Source organism: Python bivittatus, unplaced genomic scaffold (assembly GCF_059951505.1).
Source record: "Python bivittatus isolate LINGU-HERP-01145 unplaced genomic scaffold, Pbiv_v1 ctg000200_np1212, whole genome shotgun sequence".
NCBI lineage: Eukaryota > Metazoa > Chordata > Lepidosauria > Squamata > Pythonidae > Python > Python bivittatus.
The window spans coordinates 22,605,897-22,623,649 of NW_028277040.1; the positions used below are offsets into that span (position 1 = coordinate 22,605,897).

The following is a 17,753-nucleotide window of genomic DNA, read 5'->3' on the forward strand; positions in this document are numbered from 1 at the left end:
CAATCCAGAAATGCAATTTAATTTGTACTTACAATTTTTTCAATTATGTTAGTGTCAGTTTTCCCAAACACATATTTTCTAGTTTTATACTGTTTGGGAATTTATTGTAAAAGCTGCTGATCAACTAACTCAATGCTATATTACTGCTTAACATCTTAAGTAATCACAGAAAAACTGGTTTCACGTGTTATTTTTAAGAGCCTTACTTTGAACATATATAAACAATTGCTACACAAAGATGGAAGATAAAAAAAAACTCTGCTGTACCCCAGATCGGAATCAGAGTGGAGCTGTAGAACAGATGGATCAGTATCCCAATGCAGCGTCCTGATACACAGGTTGAAGAACAACCATGCAGCATTAGCAAAAAAGGCCAGAGATTAGTGAAGCAAGTACAGTCTATGAAATGTTAAGCCTATTGTTACACACATATCATGATTTCAAAAACAAAGAAATGCCAAAGGGTCAGTTAGTGAAAATCAAGTGGACATTCAGTACTACAGGAAAACATGCAATATATATATATATGTATAAAAATTAAAATACAAACATACAATTAGTATTGCTAGCAATATCATACATGGGCTGCCAAAATCTGAAAACCATTTGTTTTCTGTACCTCTTTGCTGCTGCCTAGTGGCTGCCTAGATTTTTGCAGTCTATATATGGTACCCCTAAATATGACTGCAATATTATATCAATCAGTTCACAGCAAAACCTTTTCACAAGCTAAGTATGCTACATTGTTAAAAGTGCTTCTCAGTTGAACTATTTATTTATAAAATCTGTAATTCATAGATACCAGACTTCAATTTTATTCATGTGGAAATATATGCTAATTTAATAGTTTAAATGTTATAAGATTAACCAACAAAGATTTCTTTAATTAGGTGCAATTGACAGCATTAATAAGTACATTAAATTGTTGAACAGATGTATTAATTTCACAAACATGCAAAGAAATGTAACATATTGATAAAATAGCTACACAGATTTAGTAGTGCCATCTGATCCACTTCGTTAACATATCTTGCCCCAAGCATTAAATATGTTCAGGAAATTGTCATATTGGTAAAGGAAATGAGTCAACACATAAACCTTTGGGTACAGAAAAATTGCTTTTCCACTGGGATATACTACTGCTAGTGTTTCCAAGACATGACATTGCTATAATTACGGGTTAAGCACAGCCTTGGGCTTATGTCATTTAATTTAAAGCCAACCCAAGACATCCAATGTCACAGAAAACAGCAAGCTTAATAAACTTATTCTACATATGCTTAAATTCTAATGAATTGGAAAGTAATATTAGAGCACAATACAGAAGCCAATAATATGTTTATGTAATAAACATACAATGCAACATACTGCAATAAAAATGTAAAAGCAAATATATTTTACATATTTTATTCTAGCACTTTATTTAAATGTACACATACATTTTCATAACTAATTATTTTTATGTATATTGCTTTTATAGTCTGCAAAACCAGGTTCATACAGTCAGAAGTGACATAATTTCTCCTAAATGTATTTGTGGGATATAATCAAGTTGTCACCATCCCAAAATGATACGAATATTTATATTAATATCTTCTTTTTTATCGCTTTTTTCTTCAAAGAGTGGTATCTTCAATATCAGGTAGAATTATTACATTCTGTCTCTCATTTATTCAAAGGAACACTTGTTTATAAATAATTCTAACTTTATTTAACTATATCATTGTATGAATAGATAATACAAGATATAAATTGTTTGTTTTCAGGCACAGAATTCTGACATTTACTTTGTCTCAAAGGCAACTAGTTTCTCTTTCTTTTATATATATGCTAATTAAATCCTCTTCTTTTCTTTTTCCTTTTTCACTCTGCTTCTCTCTTACATCCCTCTCTCTCCCAGTTTTTTAGCTTTCTGCCCCACCTTCATTATAAGGACTGTTCAGTTAACCCTTTAACTCTTTTTCATCCTAATATATACAAAAAGATCTGCAGGCCAACTTTACACCATGAATATATAGATTTTCTGCCCTATCATATGTAATGAAATTGGTTTTATGCAACTTGAAAATAATTTCAGAGACTCCTGTACATTCAGTAGAACTGGTTTACACTTTGCTATTTTCTGTTCTTCCAAATCTTTCATATGAAAATTTAAATGCAATAATTTTCATTTATATCCTTTTAGAAAATAGATCATAATAAAGTGGTACAGGTAGTCCCTGGGTTAAGAACGCCCGGTTTAAGAAGGACCCATAGTTAAGAATGGAGCCTACTGTAGCAAAATCCAAGTTAAATACACAGTAATTCGTGTTAAATACCCAATGGTTCGAATTCATTACACAATACTACTTATACAGTATTATACAATAATACTGTTCTGGCTTATGTACAAATTCGACTTAAGAATAGACCTTGGGAACAGAACTTGTTCTTAAACTAGGGACTACCTGAACACAAAATGCAAACAACCAACCAAACACTACTGTAAATACACAGCAGCGGAATAACACTGAAATGAACTTTAAGCATTAAAATGGAGAAAAAGTTGTTTAACAAATTAGATCTTCAAAGCCTCCTTAAAAGTAGGGGAAAAATTAGCCAACTAGGTATCCCACAGATGACATTTCAAGTTTATGGAGAAACTACTAAAAATAGCCTGTTGTACTTTCAGTGGATAAAAAGCAGACCCAACTATAAGGGCTCAGGCAAGTTCACATAGAAGATGGTCATCAAGGTTAACTTTTAAAAAACAACTGCTAGTACCCAAGGTTTTCCCCAAATTTGCTTACAGTATACCTCTTTGGATAGGCTTACCTAACCCCTAATCTCTGTTTTCAAGTGTTATGTGAAGACCTAACTTTTTTTTTAATTGATCTTTTCATTGGTTCTTATTCCTCTGATTATCCAGTGTTTTAAGTATATACACTGTGCTGTCTAAACTTGATTTTATTATATTTTTAATCTTGTTTTTAATTATTTTTGTTAGCTACATTGAGTAGCAAAGTAGGGAAACATTTATTCATTCAACCTTCTCTGTGCACTGGGGGGAAAAAATCAGTAAATTCACCTGTACTGAAAAACCAAACAGGTGACTACCAGTACTCTTTATGATTTCTTTGACCCTAAAAAGTTCCAGCAGGTTTAGAGCTATTTGTGCTTTCTTCAGTAGGGATTACATTACTGTGACTTCTGGTGGCACAAGGAGGTCAATCACTATGCTGACTTTTTTTGGTAAACATTCTTAACTCTCTTTTATGAATTTAGATGAATATGAATTGGGAAGACATATTGTAGTCTGACAGCCCAAGCTGCATCAAATGAAATCATCATAAATTTATCAGCAGCCAAATGAACTTCATAAAACAAATTCATAGAAACTGTATTACCAAGAAAAGACAGAAACATTATCCTTGAAACAATATGATGAATTATATTAGTTATATTTGTAAAAGAGAATTGTTACATAAATGTACAATTAGCAAATAAATCATAGTAGGCTATACATGTTTCAGTAGGATTCTATTAAAAGGCTGAATCATCAGGCTTGAATATCCCTGCTGGATAAAATATTTTGGATGAAATGGTTGCAAAAAACCTACTGCCATAGAACAAAGAAAGGCTGATAAACCAATTATATTAGTCCCAAGTATTCTACAAATTGCACTCTATTTACTGCTACAACTTGCTGCACTGAAAACCTGGATCTTCTTATTAGAGGATGGCATAGATTATGTGTAATTTCTGGCTGGCCACCACCAAAACTGAACAAGTAGCCCTCAAGTTACAACAGCAACTGGGACCAGGATTGCCGTCACTAAGCAATGCAGTCATAAAGTACAATGTCACGCAACTGCATTGCAGTTGGCAATCCAGGCAATCCTGGTTGTCATCATAGCCCTGAGACATGTGAGTCATTAAGTGGGAAGCAGTGGGAGTCCCAGGTAAGGAGCATGGAGGTGCTGCAGGGGGGTGAGGGAAGCCCTGGGAGGCCTGGCACAGGCCACGTGCGAATTAGGGGAGGGGGGTGCTGTGGTGCGGTGCAAGCGCAGGGGGGCCTGGGAAGGAGGGTGCCAGGTATGTGCAAATGCAGGGAGGCCTGGAAAGGAGGGTGAGGGGTGTGTGCAAGCACAGGGAGGCCCAGGAAGGAGGGTGGGGGCTGTGTGCAAGCACAGGGAGGCTCAGGAAGGAGGGTGAGGGGTGTGTGCAAGCACAGGGAGGCCCAGGAAGGAGGGTGAGGGGTGTGTGCAAGCACAGGGAGGCCCTGGAAGGAGGGCCTAGGGTGAGTGTGAATACAGGGAGGCCCAGGAAGGAAGGTGCTGGTGTGTGTGTGCATGTGTGTGCCCGCGCACAAGCGAAGGAGAAAGGAGGGTGCAGTGTGTGTGAGTGAAGGGGGGGAGGAGGGTGTGCTGTGTGCAAGCAAAGAAAGGCCGGTGGGGGGATACTTATCTGAGTGACTTGCAACTTTCCCTCCTGGCCTCCCCATTGACTTTGCTTGTGGGAAGCTGGCAAAGAAGGTTGCAAGTGGCGATCATGTGATGCTGCAACCAGTTGTAAATGCGAGCTGGTTGCCAAGCACCTGAATTTTGTCCACATGACTACAGGGGCACTGCAACAGCCGGAACTTCAAGAACCAGTTCTAAGTCCCTTTATTCAGTGCTGTCATAACTCAAACAGTCACTGAATGAATTGTCATTACTTGACAACTACCGGTAGTTATCACTCCCTCCAAAAGTATAAAGCCATTCTCCCAATCTTCCGTGAACAACTAGCAGGAGCAGGATACAAGTGTACTGATCCACAACATTCAGTGCTTTTTCCACAAACTCTCCTGAAATAAATCAGTAGAGCAGGGTTAATTATTGGGTACTGCTCTCCAAAGATACTTTACATGCTGATTAACAGTGCCTCTCACTTCTGTTCTCTGCTCTTAAACTCAAAAGGTCAGGAAAGATGGACTGCCAAATTGATCTACATGTCTAAGGCTTTGAGGTAAACTTTAGCATGTAGTTACCCAACAACTGTTGGGCAGTGTCTGTAACATTCTTATCCTATTTTGTGTTTAACATGTTTTATTTTGAATTCTGGTCTGTGACCATAATAAATTATATCTATCTTCTATGGTGAGCATATTTTAAAAACTGTTGGCAGCAATCATGTTAACTACAAAGATCAGCTCAGATTTATCAAATCAACCATAATATCAGTGACAAGAAAGCTGGCCGAGTCAGCTGAAAACTTCCCAAGGGCAGTTTAAAATTCATATGTGAACGTCCATTTGGCAATTTTCCTAACATCTTGTGCAATGAAAGATAAGATGAATAATTCATTTTGTTATAATTTCGCAGCTGTATAGTTCATTTCTTTATAATCTTTTATTATTAATGTTGGTGTTTAATGCTTCTGTCACCTTCCTGATTTCTTATTACCGGTAAAATAATTAAGTTAATATCTTTTTGTTATTTTTATATGTAACAATATTCTTTTCAAATTATGTATTTCCAGTAAAATTTTGTATCAAAATAAAATTTATGCTTCTTTAGTTTCGTTAATTGGACACTTTAAAAGCATGGCCTTTAGGAATGGCTATAAGGCCATGCTGGGCCCTATACAGTATATTTTTTATTCTTTGTATACATTTAACCCAATCTTACTATGGTAGCCTTAAATAATCCACAAGATTCTTTAAAAAGCTGATCTTGCCATTTCTTTTCTTCGACTTTCTTTTAATCAATTCATTCATTTTATGCACTTAACTTGGTTCCAGATGCCAGATAATGGTGGACTTTCTAGACAATTTTCTACTCCTATATATGTTAAATTTAATAAATTAATACTAAATACCTAAGAAATTTAGCAAACAATTCATTTCTGGGCAATTCTTGAGCACTGTTCAGCATATCTAAGCAAAGATAAGTAATGGTAGTTAAAAAAAATCTTCAGAACTGTACTTGCTACAATATTTGAATCTATAGTATATCTATAGCATATACCATTTATCAGAAATCTGCAATAAATACTTCCTGTTGACATTTCTTTTGTGACAAAGAAACCAAAGTACAACACCATTTAATATAAGAAAACCAGATTACAGGTAGTCCTCAGGTTACGACTACTTGTTCAGCAACTGTTCAAAGTTATGATGGTGCTGCATGAGGGGGACTTACAACTGGTCCTCAGAGTTGTGGCTGTCACAGCATCCTCGTGGTTATGATCCAGGCACTTGCGATTACAACATTGCAGTAAGCCATGGTCATGTGACTGCAATTTACAACATTCCCTGCTGGCTTCCCATAAGCAAGTGGGAAGCTGGCGGGAGGTCACAAGTCGCTCCTTTTTTGCCCACCCTCCATAGTGCTTCCACTAGCAGAAGCTATTTCCACTAATAGGAACAGGCCATTCTCTTGCTTTACACTTCTTGCAAAATTTGCTTTGAGGGATTCTTCAACCCTGAAACAGCTTTTGAAGGCATATGGGAGAGAAGAAAAGAAAGATAACTAGTTGTACTAGCAGAATTTCAATTTCACAACACTGGATTCTACCCTAAGTTCTATTTACATAGTTGAAACCAAGAAAGCCAAGCCTCTGAATCATCCCAAAATGTTTACAATACAGGTAGTCCTTGCCTAATGACAATTGGGACCAGAATCTCAATCGTTGAGCGAAGCGGTCATTAAGTGAGATGCCCTTGTGACTGCTTTGCTCAATGACCATAATCTGGGCACTCCTGGTTGCAGTCGTTAAGCAATCTCCTGGGTCGTTAAGTGGAGGGAGTGAAAGAGCTGCCTGCTGAAGGATTTCAGCTCCCGGCAGGCAGCCCTTTCACTCTCAAACATTCCTGTGGCCTGCCAAAGGGTTTGCCCTCCCCTCCGGGCATGGAGAGGAAATCCTTCATGGGGCTGGAGGAATGGAAGTCAAATCTTCAGGATCCGAGCTCCATTCCTATACACCAACAAGAGGTTTTCCTCTGTCCCCTCTACTTGCAACCTTCCCTGCCAGCTTCTCCAGAAAGAAGATTGCAAATGGCAATCACATGATCACAGGGTGCTTGGCAACTGGTTGTAAATGTGAGCTGGTTGCCAAGTGCCTGAAATGCGGCCACATGACTGTGGGGGTGACAGCGGCAGCGCAACACTTTACGGTGGCTGGAAATGCTTTATGGGCTGTAAAGCACCCTTTCCGAGGCCGTTGTAACTTCGAACCATCATTAAACAAATGGTTGTTAAGCGAGGACTACCTATATAAATATTTTTATTGTGTAAATAGATTCTTCAGTTAGATCAATCAACACCCAAATATAGAACAGTTCACTGGCACATCATTTTAGAACATTACATTTGCACACTACAGGACTCTACTCAAAAGAAAGGAACACATGTACAATAGTAGAGCTGTAGAAAGCCAGGATATTAAAATAGCCCTAAGAGATCTGATGGCATAACTCAAAAGAACAAGGAGCAGTGAACAGGAAGAACCCCCCCTCCAATTAGCAATTAGTTATCACTACAATCAGTACCTACAAAGCAATAGAAGGCCACAGAAGAAGTCATGGTTATTATCAAATCCACCAAGGCTTCAATCTTTTTTCCCATCTCACCTCATGCCAATAACATATAATAAATTACCAGACAGCACTAGCTTTTTCATGAAGTAAAACCAAGCACTAGAGTATTTTGATATACTGCAGTAGTATAAAAGAATATTTGATAGTAAATGTCTGATTCTCTATTTTTCCTGTAGAAATGGAAGAATCTAAATTAATTATTTAAATTGTTCAAGTTGTATTTTATTCAAATGAGTGTCAATTGAAGATGCAACATCAAGAAAATATCAGTAGATCCATTAGAAAAATTAGGAAGCTTTAGAAAATTATATATTACATGGACACTCTTTCCTTAGTATATACACACCAGTCATTATCTGGACTCAGACACTTAAACCTTTTCATTTTCCTATTCAGTCCTCCAGAGTTTCAGCTGAGAATTCAATACAGTTCAAAACACATTTTTGGCTATAGCCCTTAATGGAAAAGACGCTACCCTGGGAAACAGAAAGGGACTGGCCTCTACTTTCAGGCAGTAATCAAATTCTGCTGAATAGAGGGAGGATCCAGTAGTCATGTCCTGTGACATGCCACAAAGGACTGGGCTGTACTTTTTAATATATGTATTACATTATTGAAAAAATACCCTAATGAAATATTTTATACCTCATAATACCAATCATTCTGAGAAAACATACCTTGAACCAACAGCACCATCACCAGAATCCTGGCTTCCGGCCTCACTTGGTGTGCTCACAGATTTTGAAGATGGAGACATAGGAGGAGGGACTAAATAGTGAAACAGACAGGTATCCGCTGTTACTAGTCGAAGAGGTTGCACAGCTTAGGATGTTTCCAAATTAATTTAACATGGAAGCATTAAAAAAAGTGATGGTAAACAAAAGAAAACAAAAATAAATAAAATGGATGAAAATGAACAATAGAAAAAAAGGGGAAAAGACAATGTTAACATATCATGCTGGACATTCATGCAGTATTTGCCATTTAAATCCATTTTGGGATAATATTAAAAAAAGATGTAATTTACTTAAAATGCAAGGAAAGATATAGATTTAATTAATATAATGGCAACAACCTTTTCTTAGAAATTAAGCAATTAAAAATGCAATGCATTGAGCAGAATTCCCACAAGTAAAAGTTCATTTTGAGGAAGGTCTTATTAGAATCAAGAGAGAAGAAAACAAGACGATTTTCCTTTCCAGACATCATCTTGAAAAACTGCTCCAGAGGAATGGCAAACTTTCCAGAATAGCACAGAATGTGACGCTATTAGCTGAAGGAAATGAAATGAAAATTACCTTTCTGCAACTAGATTTAGAAGACGTTGATGCTGAATCTTAGGGCCTTTTACAGATAGATAAAATCCAAACAATGACTCAGGATCTAGTTCAATAACCTTGAACTAGATTTTAACTCTACTGATTTTGGGGAGAGGGGAGGTAGGGGGAAACATCAAGTTACAAAACAAGCGTTCCCTTCTATAGAAGAAAGGAATTTTAAAAACATATTATTTACTGAAAATAATCAAATAAAAAATAAAAAATAAAAAATAATATTCTCAATTTTCTAGTTCTCACATTTAATTTTTAAAAGCCTTTTCTTAAATGGTAAGTGGCAGTATGTAACCCTAAATGATTTTTTCTTTAATTACTGAAGAGAGTAGGATTGCATTCATACTTCTGCATGTTTCTATACTGTTTTGATTTTAGAGAAAACAGAATTTTTCACAGAAAATCACTCTTATATTAAACATATTTTTTATGTTAACCATTATTGTGGTTAAATATATTGAGTTTGATGTAGAGTGTCCTTTTGCAAAGTCACACTCACAGTATGCTTCAATAAAGGAAAATGGGAAAGAGGCAATTCCTGTTCCCTGCTGCAGCACTGCTCAATACTCTCAGAATATTAAAATATAAGCACTGGGCGAGGGAGGAGTATATTTAAACAGCTTAAGCTTACTATAGAACTGATAGAATTGTTAAAAGCTGAGCAAAGTTGTTGTATATTACATATTTCTTTTGTTATTGTACATTAAATGTTCATTTGAAAAAAAATCACTGACAAGCAATGTTAGATACTAATTCAACTAATTATTTGATTACTTTAAAGAGAGACAGTTAACTTAAACTCAAGAGTCCCTCTTTAAACCAGAGCAGGGATGGGCAGGTTTATATTCAAACCTGACAAGCCTAAGTGGCTATGGATGCACGGTCCTTCCAGTGCTGGAGATTTTCCATCTTTGGTTCTGAATTGGGTGGTACTTCCCAATATAGAATTGACAAATAATTTGGGGGTCCTCCTGGACTTATGGACCCTTCTTACAGACCTAGTAGGTGGCATCTATAGCCAGGAGGGCCTTCACTCAAATGCATTTCATATGCCAATTGCAACCTTTCCTGGATCAGGGATCCCTTCTCACAGCAACTTATGTCTTGGTCATCTCGTGTGTGAATTATTGCAATGTACTCTACTTGGCCTGCCTTTGAAGACCACTTGGAAGCTACAACTGGCCCAGAATGCAGTAGTGCAAGCAATTGTGGCTGCACCCTAACTTGCCCATGTACTGCCTCTGTTACATGAGCTGCATCAATTAGCTGATGGGACCTAGGAAACACACCTTCTCTGTCATGGAACAGCATCCCCTGCAAAGAGGTTTGGATTGCCCTGACCTTGCAAGGCTTTAAATGATCTCTGAAAACCTGTATTTCTCCCCAAGCTCTGGTATAGGTTGAGATATGTCTATTTGGTGTGCAGTGTCTGTTTTGGTTAGGGTATGTTTGTTTTCCCCTTATATGTACTGCTATGTTTATTTTTGTTGCTTTTTGGTATTGTATTGTATATTTTTAATCTGTACACTGCCCAGTGTCAATGTTGAGTTAGAGGCCTTATAACTCTAGATTATAAGTAAATAAAATATTTTAACTGGTCACTGCTGCCATCTACTGGCTATTTAACTACATAAGTTGGAGGAACCTTGGGACAAACTAAGCTTCTCTCCCATTCCCAGTAATTTTCATGAAGTATGTTTTAGATTGCAATGCTTAAAATACTTAACAATGTGAATCTTTTTCAGTTTCAAAAGCTTCTCTATTGCTCATGGCACTTTGAATGGAAGTTTCACATTTGCAGGGAGTCCTTACATAAGCATAAGAAATACTAAAAAATGTAACCAAGTTGAAGTCTGAAATGGCATAATCTATTTTGCCTCCATAATAGTCTTGCTTTTAGAATTTCAAAACACATTTAAAATTAGAATATTAATAATGAAGTAAAACTAAAGATCTTGCTGAATTAGCACTTAATAAGGTTTAATTAATAAAACTGACTAATTACTGTTTATTAAATCAAACAGTAAATACATTAGTTTAAATTAATGCAGGATATAAAAACCAAACTTTCAATTTATAAATATCCCATTTTGTTATGAAACTACCTACTATGGGATTATGGTTCTGGTTCCAAGATCCATAAGAGGCCACTATACACAGAACTACATTTCTTTATTTCAATATTTGCCATTTCCTGACACTAAGGATAATAAGAATCCTCATGAACAGATGGGAACTATATATGGTTAACAGTGCTCCTTCACATGAACCACCTAACCAAAATAATATTTAAAATAATGACAGTAACTCATATAAGGGGTTAAAAAGTATTTGCCCTTGTAGAACTTACTAAGCAATAAGAACTTAACAAACAAAGCAATGCTTACTTCCAAATAGAGATGCACAGAATGGTGCAGCTAATTATGATCTAAAAAATCAAGCATAGTAATTTCTGGTTTTCTAGTGAAGGCTGAGGTCTTCCTTTCAATTACAGTATCTTAACATATTTGAAAATAAGCACTGGAGTACAGAAATTCCAGGGGTAGGTGACATATTGCACGCCTGCATGAACAAAGGGAACTAGAAAGGGACACCTAAAAGAATTATTTCAAATAGACAAGGAATGTTGCCTTTTGCACTGAATCCCCCATGTTTCTAATCTAAAATCTAAAAACGTCATTGTCAAATGACATTTGAAATTGGATCTGCAGTCAGTTTACCTTTGACTGTGTTTTTCAGATGACAAATAATTTTTAAAGCAACCCGAATTTGTACTTCTGAAGCCAATGCTTAAAAGAGGTCCCAAATGCTTCTAATGCTAAAAAAATGGAGCTTTGTTTTTTTTAACACATGACTATCATTCTATTTCCAAACATTTCCTTCAATCACCTTAAAATTCATTCTAAAACAGACAAAAAAAAATAAACAATTTTTGCACCCAAAATAAACCATTTTATTCATTAAGAAATTGGCCCATTAGAACAACTGAACAAAAAGCAGCAGCATATGCTTGTAGGGTATTAGGCAGTTTCCTGCAATGTTGCAATGCCCTCTTGTGGCAGAGTTCTAGCTCCTTATGCTAATAGGCAGTAACTATCTTCAATAGTTAAAGATTTTCCTTAAAAATAGGTAACAATTTTAGAAATTAGAAAGGAAGATACTAGTGATGCTTTGGAAACACAGTCTTATAAGAGTTTTAAAAATAAACTTTTAAAATAGACTTTAAAACTTTTCAAAACAGAAATGTTGGTTTGGATAGAGGTCCATCAGCAGAATTGGATTCATGGGACGCTTCCACTGGAGGAAATAGTATAAGAGTACATTTATACCACCTCCTCCTTTCTGGTACAATCACTTGAAAAGTTTCACTAGAGGCTACCAAAAGTGTAGGCGATACTACAAGGAACTGAAGTGGATTCAGTTAAAATCACCTTCTTCCCAACTTCTAGTAGGAGCCTCTGCTGGATCATATTTCATTCCATGAACTGACAGGGCCATTCTTCTTTCAATCAATTACTTAGAAAAAGAAGAATGAAAACATTTATTTGGCAACGTTTAAATTAGGAGTAGCAATCTTAGGCCATCCAGATGTAGTAAAAAACATCTGGAAAGCCCTAGGCTGCCAATCCTTTAGCTGTCTTCATTTAATGTTTTAATGGAATAATCTTAAAAGTTTTAGTTGATGAAATATAAAATGGTGCAAGAATTAGAAATCAGTAGTAATAATGCATTAGTATATTCTAGATCTGACAGAATATGTTCTGAGAAGTTTCCTGTTAACTGTAGCGATAATGAATATATATCAGGTACATGCATGAGTGAATAACTCAAGTTTCATGCTAACACTGATGCCACATTTAATTGCACAAAGGACATTTACATAACATATTTTCTTCATACTTCTTACCCATAGGAGTATCTGGTGTTAAACCCATGCTCTGAAGCAAAGCTTCTGCTTCCCGTCTCTTCTTTTCAAGGTCAGACTCATCTTGTACAGGAAGGGCATCTTTCTTCTGATCAGTCTATGAATTTTATTAAAATGACAAATTGAATATGTCATTTCACATCTTTAATGTACAAGAAAAATGTTTTTAAAACAAAAATGTTTATTTGGTGATACATGTAAGAAATCCATCATATTTTACTGAAAGTCTTACCTTGCTGTCTAGATAACACAAATCTTTTAGCAACAATCCTATGCGGGGGAAAAGACTGGTTCTTTCTTTTTTTATTTTTTATTTTTGCGCTTTGCATTTATTTCTATTTTCTATTTTCTTTCTAATATTAGTTTGTATTATCTTTTAGTACTGTTAAAATCCTTAATAAAAGTATTTTTAAAAAACGGGAAGAGACTGGGAGAAAAAAGAGGGAGAAAGGACTGTACTAGTTCTAGCCATTTTGATAGACAGAAGATAATAATTAGGGCTGTACATTGATTTTGAACATAAAGGAATACAAATGCAGCACCTGTCTGCGAATAAACAGCCACTTAAAACAGACATTCCAACTGTGTGTGTGGAATGGAAACAGATGTGGTTGCTTTAATGAGTCACAGAGGTACTGCATGTTCCAAAACACCTACTGCAAATTGAATCTGAAACACCACACATCCCTAGTAGCTATACTGAGGTTAAGTGGGGATGAAACTATACCCTATAATTATAAGCCAAGACAAACACTCTCAAAATCTAATCCTAAAGACCAATGCAGAAAAATGCAGCTCTTCTCTCAGCTTCCAGGTCTCTAATGCAGTAATAAGAAGTTAACTAAGGGTAGAGCTGCAATCAATAATTTACTGATATACCGTAAAGTGGGAGGACATACTTGTACACAGATGGCCGAACAAGAATATATTCCAGGCCATCAGACATATAGCTGTTAGAAAACTGCTTCATACCACCTGTATGTAGGTTACTGACATTCAGTAAGTAGACAAATTGTTCCTAGCAAGTTTTCATCGATTTTTATAATGAATTTAAAAATGTAAATGTAAAAAAAAAGATTACTGTCATTGTGTAACAAGACCTATTAACAAATGAACTTATTAATTTGTCCACTTTCTAGAAAATATTTTTTATTTTCTTTTGCTTTGATGTGGCAATTTTTATTATCCTGCTCCTTAGTTGAAAAAAAGAGCTCTCATAGGCTCTTAATATCAATAATAATTCTTAACATGCTGCTTTCAACCAATCTGAATTTAAACTAGTTCATAAACACTTCATCCATTATCACTATTCATACAGGAGATCACCACCAGTTTATTGTGGTATAGGTTCTTGTACGTTAAAGCTGGCTTTATCAGATACATAAAATATTAACAGCAAATATTGTACCAAATGGAAAAAAATGTAATTTCCAAGAAAGCCTTAAAATGCAACAATCAGAAAAAGAGTCGAATGAAAAAGTAAAGAGGCTCATGTACCTCTAAGATCCTTGAAAATTATTCAATATAGCAATAAGAGATGCTTATCTAGAAAGAATATTGCTGGTCAGGAAATGTACTGCTAAGTGCAAGATGATGTCAGTTTGGAAGTACCACTCATTGAAGCTCTTTAAGATAAGAAGGCTTTCCTTAGAAATGAAAAATGATTCCTTCAATATTGGCCAAATAGGGACAACAAAAGAGAACAAAACTTTAGCAAAAGAAATGCAAGCAGATAAAGGATGAAACCCTATCCCACCCCTTCTGGGTATATTGCTAAGAATATTAACACAGCAAATAATTAAATACACAAGGAAGCTGGCTAAAAGTTTGGCTGAACAGTAGACAATAACAGATTTAAAACTTTAAAGAAGTCTGCAGAGTTCTTTGCATTTGTTTTTAATACAGAAGGTGGATTTTTTTCCAAGAAGAGAATCTTAAGTACTGAATTAACAAACAGGGATAACAGAAGAAGTTCTGACCCTCCTTAACAAGTTAAGAGTGAAAAAATAATAATGGTATCAAATGGTATGCACCCAAGAACTCAAGTGTAAAACAAAAATGCATACCTTCTAAACATAAATCAGTATGAAGCCTTGGTTGTATTAAGTCTGAAATATTTTGATTACTAGCAATAAGGTAGAGATGCAAAATAAAACAATAAATACATGTATTGACATATGTAAAGCCTGGGGAGAAAAATTATTCTATGAAATTATTAATGTTATTTATCTGCTCATGTTTCTGAAATACAAGATTTCTAGGTAAATTCAAAATTTGTCAATGCTATTATTAACAATAATTACTGAAACATTATAACATGTAAGTAAATAATCTGGTAGGTGTAATTTGAAAAAAGAATTCTTACTTCCTTTTTCTTTCTTTCTTCTTCTTTTCTTTTTTTCTCCTCTCTTATTTGAGCCAAGCGTTGTTTCTTACGTTCTAGCTCTGCCTTCAATTCACTTTTATCAGACATAGTTAGACTCCTGTTAATAACATGAATCAAATACAGAATTAAATATCTATATAATTAATTAATGTTTTATGTATTTATATATATTTATGTTTTTAATGTTTGTTGTGAATCGCCCAGAGTTCCCCCATTGGGGGGAGATGGGCGGTTGAAAAATTTAATTAAATAAATAAAATATATCTGTACCTAAATAAAATAAAAGGGGCTTACAGTATTACAAAATATGTATGATTCCTTGGCAACAACGTAAGAAGGACTAGACTACGTCTGTAATAACATGTAATTTGGAACAAAATGTTAGCACCAAGCTTTAAACATATTTATCTCTGGATGAATTTTAAAAAATGCAGAGAAGCTACATAACAATTAGAAACAGATAGAGAAGCTGGATGACTAAGTTATCAGCATATGAATTCCACTTTCATTTAAAGAGTTATCTATAATATAGTTTCCAAAAAGCCAGCTAATATTTTCAACCTTTATATATAAATTCAGCCTATTCAATCTTTGCTATAAAATTATCCTTTTCCCTTTAATACATATTGCAAGGAAGCCCTTACACAAGATTAGGCAAAGATATTAGAAAATTTCTTTTGGTCAACTTTTTTTAAGTAAATTGACTTAATACATCCATCCTTCCTGGAACTCAAAATGGACACAGCCTCCTTCACATTCTGTACTTCTCCAGATTTTGGAATGCATTTACGGTAACAAAAGTTATATATCAAAATGTATATATTAAGGAAAAGGGACAAAAATGCTTGTTTTTTGTTTTAATACCAGGATAATTGAGAAATACCAGGATAATTGAAACAATAAACTATATAAATTGGAATAATAAATAAAATAAATGTATGACTACATCAATCAAAATTCAAAGAAGACAGATTTAGAACTTCTTCCTGCTTCCCTCTATCCACAGCACAAGAATGCATCTTTTTCTGTCATATCCCATTGACCTTACTGTTATCTTGACCCAGACAGACTTAAGTCATCCTAGCAGTACTGTACCGTTCATTAAAGCTGTGTTTCCCCTCTTTATTCTGATGCTGTTCAAGGACAGCCTCAAGGTGCATAAAGTCTGCTAGTCTTTGTTCATGTTCTCAGAGGAAAGTAGGTGAGTGCAAAGCCTTGAGATAGACACAACAGAGGCAGGATAGGGACTAGTAATAAAGACAGTTACAGTAACTGGATGAACAGCACTTTAATTCTGTAGTGGGGGGAAACATGCAGACCCTAATCATACATTACTGCCGACATGCTGCTATGCCAGTGTTCCATCATCACACTGTGGTTGCGAATTACGGAATACAGTTGGCATCTGAGTCTGTCTGGTTCCCAGTTCCGAATCAAGGTGTGTATGGGAGGTCGGACGGGGGTGGGGTTCTTTTGCTCCTTGACTAAGGCGTTGATATGTTTTCTTTCAACTGTACTTCTAGAGCAGAGACATAACTGTGTAACTCTTTCAAGCGCTCAAGACGCTTGGTTGTATTTGCCTCAGAAAATCCCCTCCGGAAATAGGGACTAGGTGTGTTTCCGTCCTGTGTGAGACGAGCCGAAGGAAGCTGCGGACAGAGTTCCACGAAGGAGGCCTCACCCAGCAGCCTCTTTGGAGAAAATCACGAGGACGGCCGGAGGAATCGCCCCAATGCCACCGGGCCGAGACAAGCGGAGGGTCGGCTTCCGGGCGTTGCCCGCACAAAAGCTCGCGTCCGCCCGCGCTGCTCCTCTCCCTCCCACCCCAACGGCCGCGGCTCGCGCCCTCCTCACACTCTACGGCCCGGCCCCGCCCCGCCCTGCCCCTCTGGAGCTATTTCGGCGAAGCGGGACACTCGAAACCGCCCCGGGCCCGCGAGGCACTGATTCGTCAGATGGGGAACCGGCGTGGCTCACCCTGCCAAGGCTAACCTGTCGCTAGGCCCTTCCTCTGTTCAGGCCGCTGCCGCCTTGTTTCGAGGCGCTCCTTCACAAAAGCGGGAAGGGAAGGGATGGAGAAGCGCCGCAGGAGTTTCAAGTAAGACAGACAGCCGCCGTAAGTCGTACAAGGGACACCTCAGTGTCTTCTGAGGGAACACGCATGCGCAGAAACAACCCGTGCCGACGGAACGGGAGGTCGGTCATTGCTGTCGGTCGAACAGTTATACATGAACAGAGGCGCATGCGCATATGAGAAATGGATGGAGAAGTTCGTGGTTAATTGTGTCGGGCCTTGCAGATGCCGTTTCAGATTTCACAGGGGCCGAGAAGTTGTGAATTTTTCTGAAATATGTTCTGCCAAAGAAGCGAAAGGAAGAAACAAGGTTAGATTTTTAAGAATATCCACTAATGCCTCCGAATGTTATAGTTCGATCCGAAAAGAGGACTACAATTCCCGGCATGCGGTGCGGCAAGTCGATGCTGTCAACCGGACCTTTCTTCGGCCTCGTGCTGCATGCTGGAACTGTCTACGTAGGGCCAACTTGATAG

The 17,753-nt window shown here is 36.7% G+C and overlaps 1 protein-coding gene across 3 annotated transcripts in view; it reads right to left on the reverse strand.

Moving 5' to 3' along the window:
- The window catches only part of DYNC1I2 (dynein cytoplasmic 1 intermediate chain 2), a 36,403-nt gene extending 19,003 nt beyond the window's left edge, over positions 1-17,400 (reverse strand). Inside the window, exons 1-5 of one of the 3 annotated variants that reach the window (XM_007430403.4) lie at positions 17,181-17,400; positions 15,183-15,300; positions 12,800-12,914; positions 8,239-8,329; positions 268-327 (exon numbers count right to left, since the gene is read on the reverse strand). In XM_007430403.4, coding sequence (XP_007430465.1) covers positions 268-327; positions 8,239-8,329; positions 12,800-12,914; positions 15,183-15,290 — 374 coding nt within the window. In that variant the 5' untranslated portion in view covers positions 15,291-15,300; positions 17,181-17,400. The remainder of the gene's footprint in view (positions 1-267; positions 328-8,238; positions 8,330-12,799; positions 12,915-15,182; positions 15,301-17,180) is intronic. The other 2 variants (XM_007430402.4, XM_007430404.4) reach the window with 2 other exon arrangements.
- Positions 17,401-17,753: the final 353 nt, after the last annotated feature.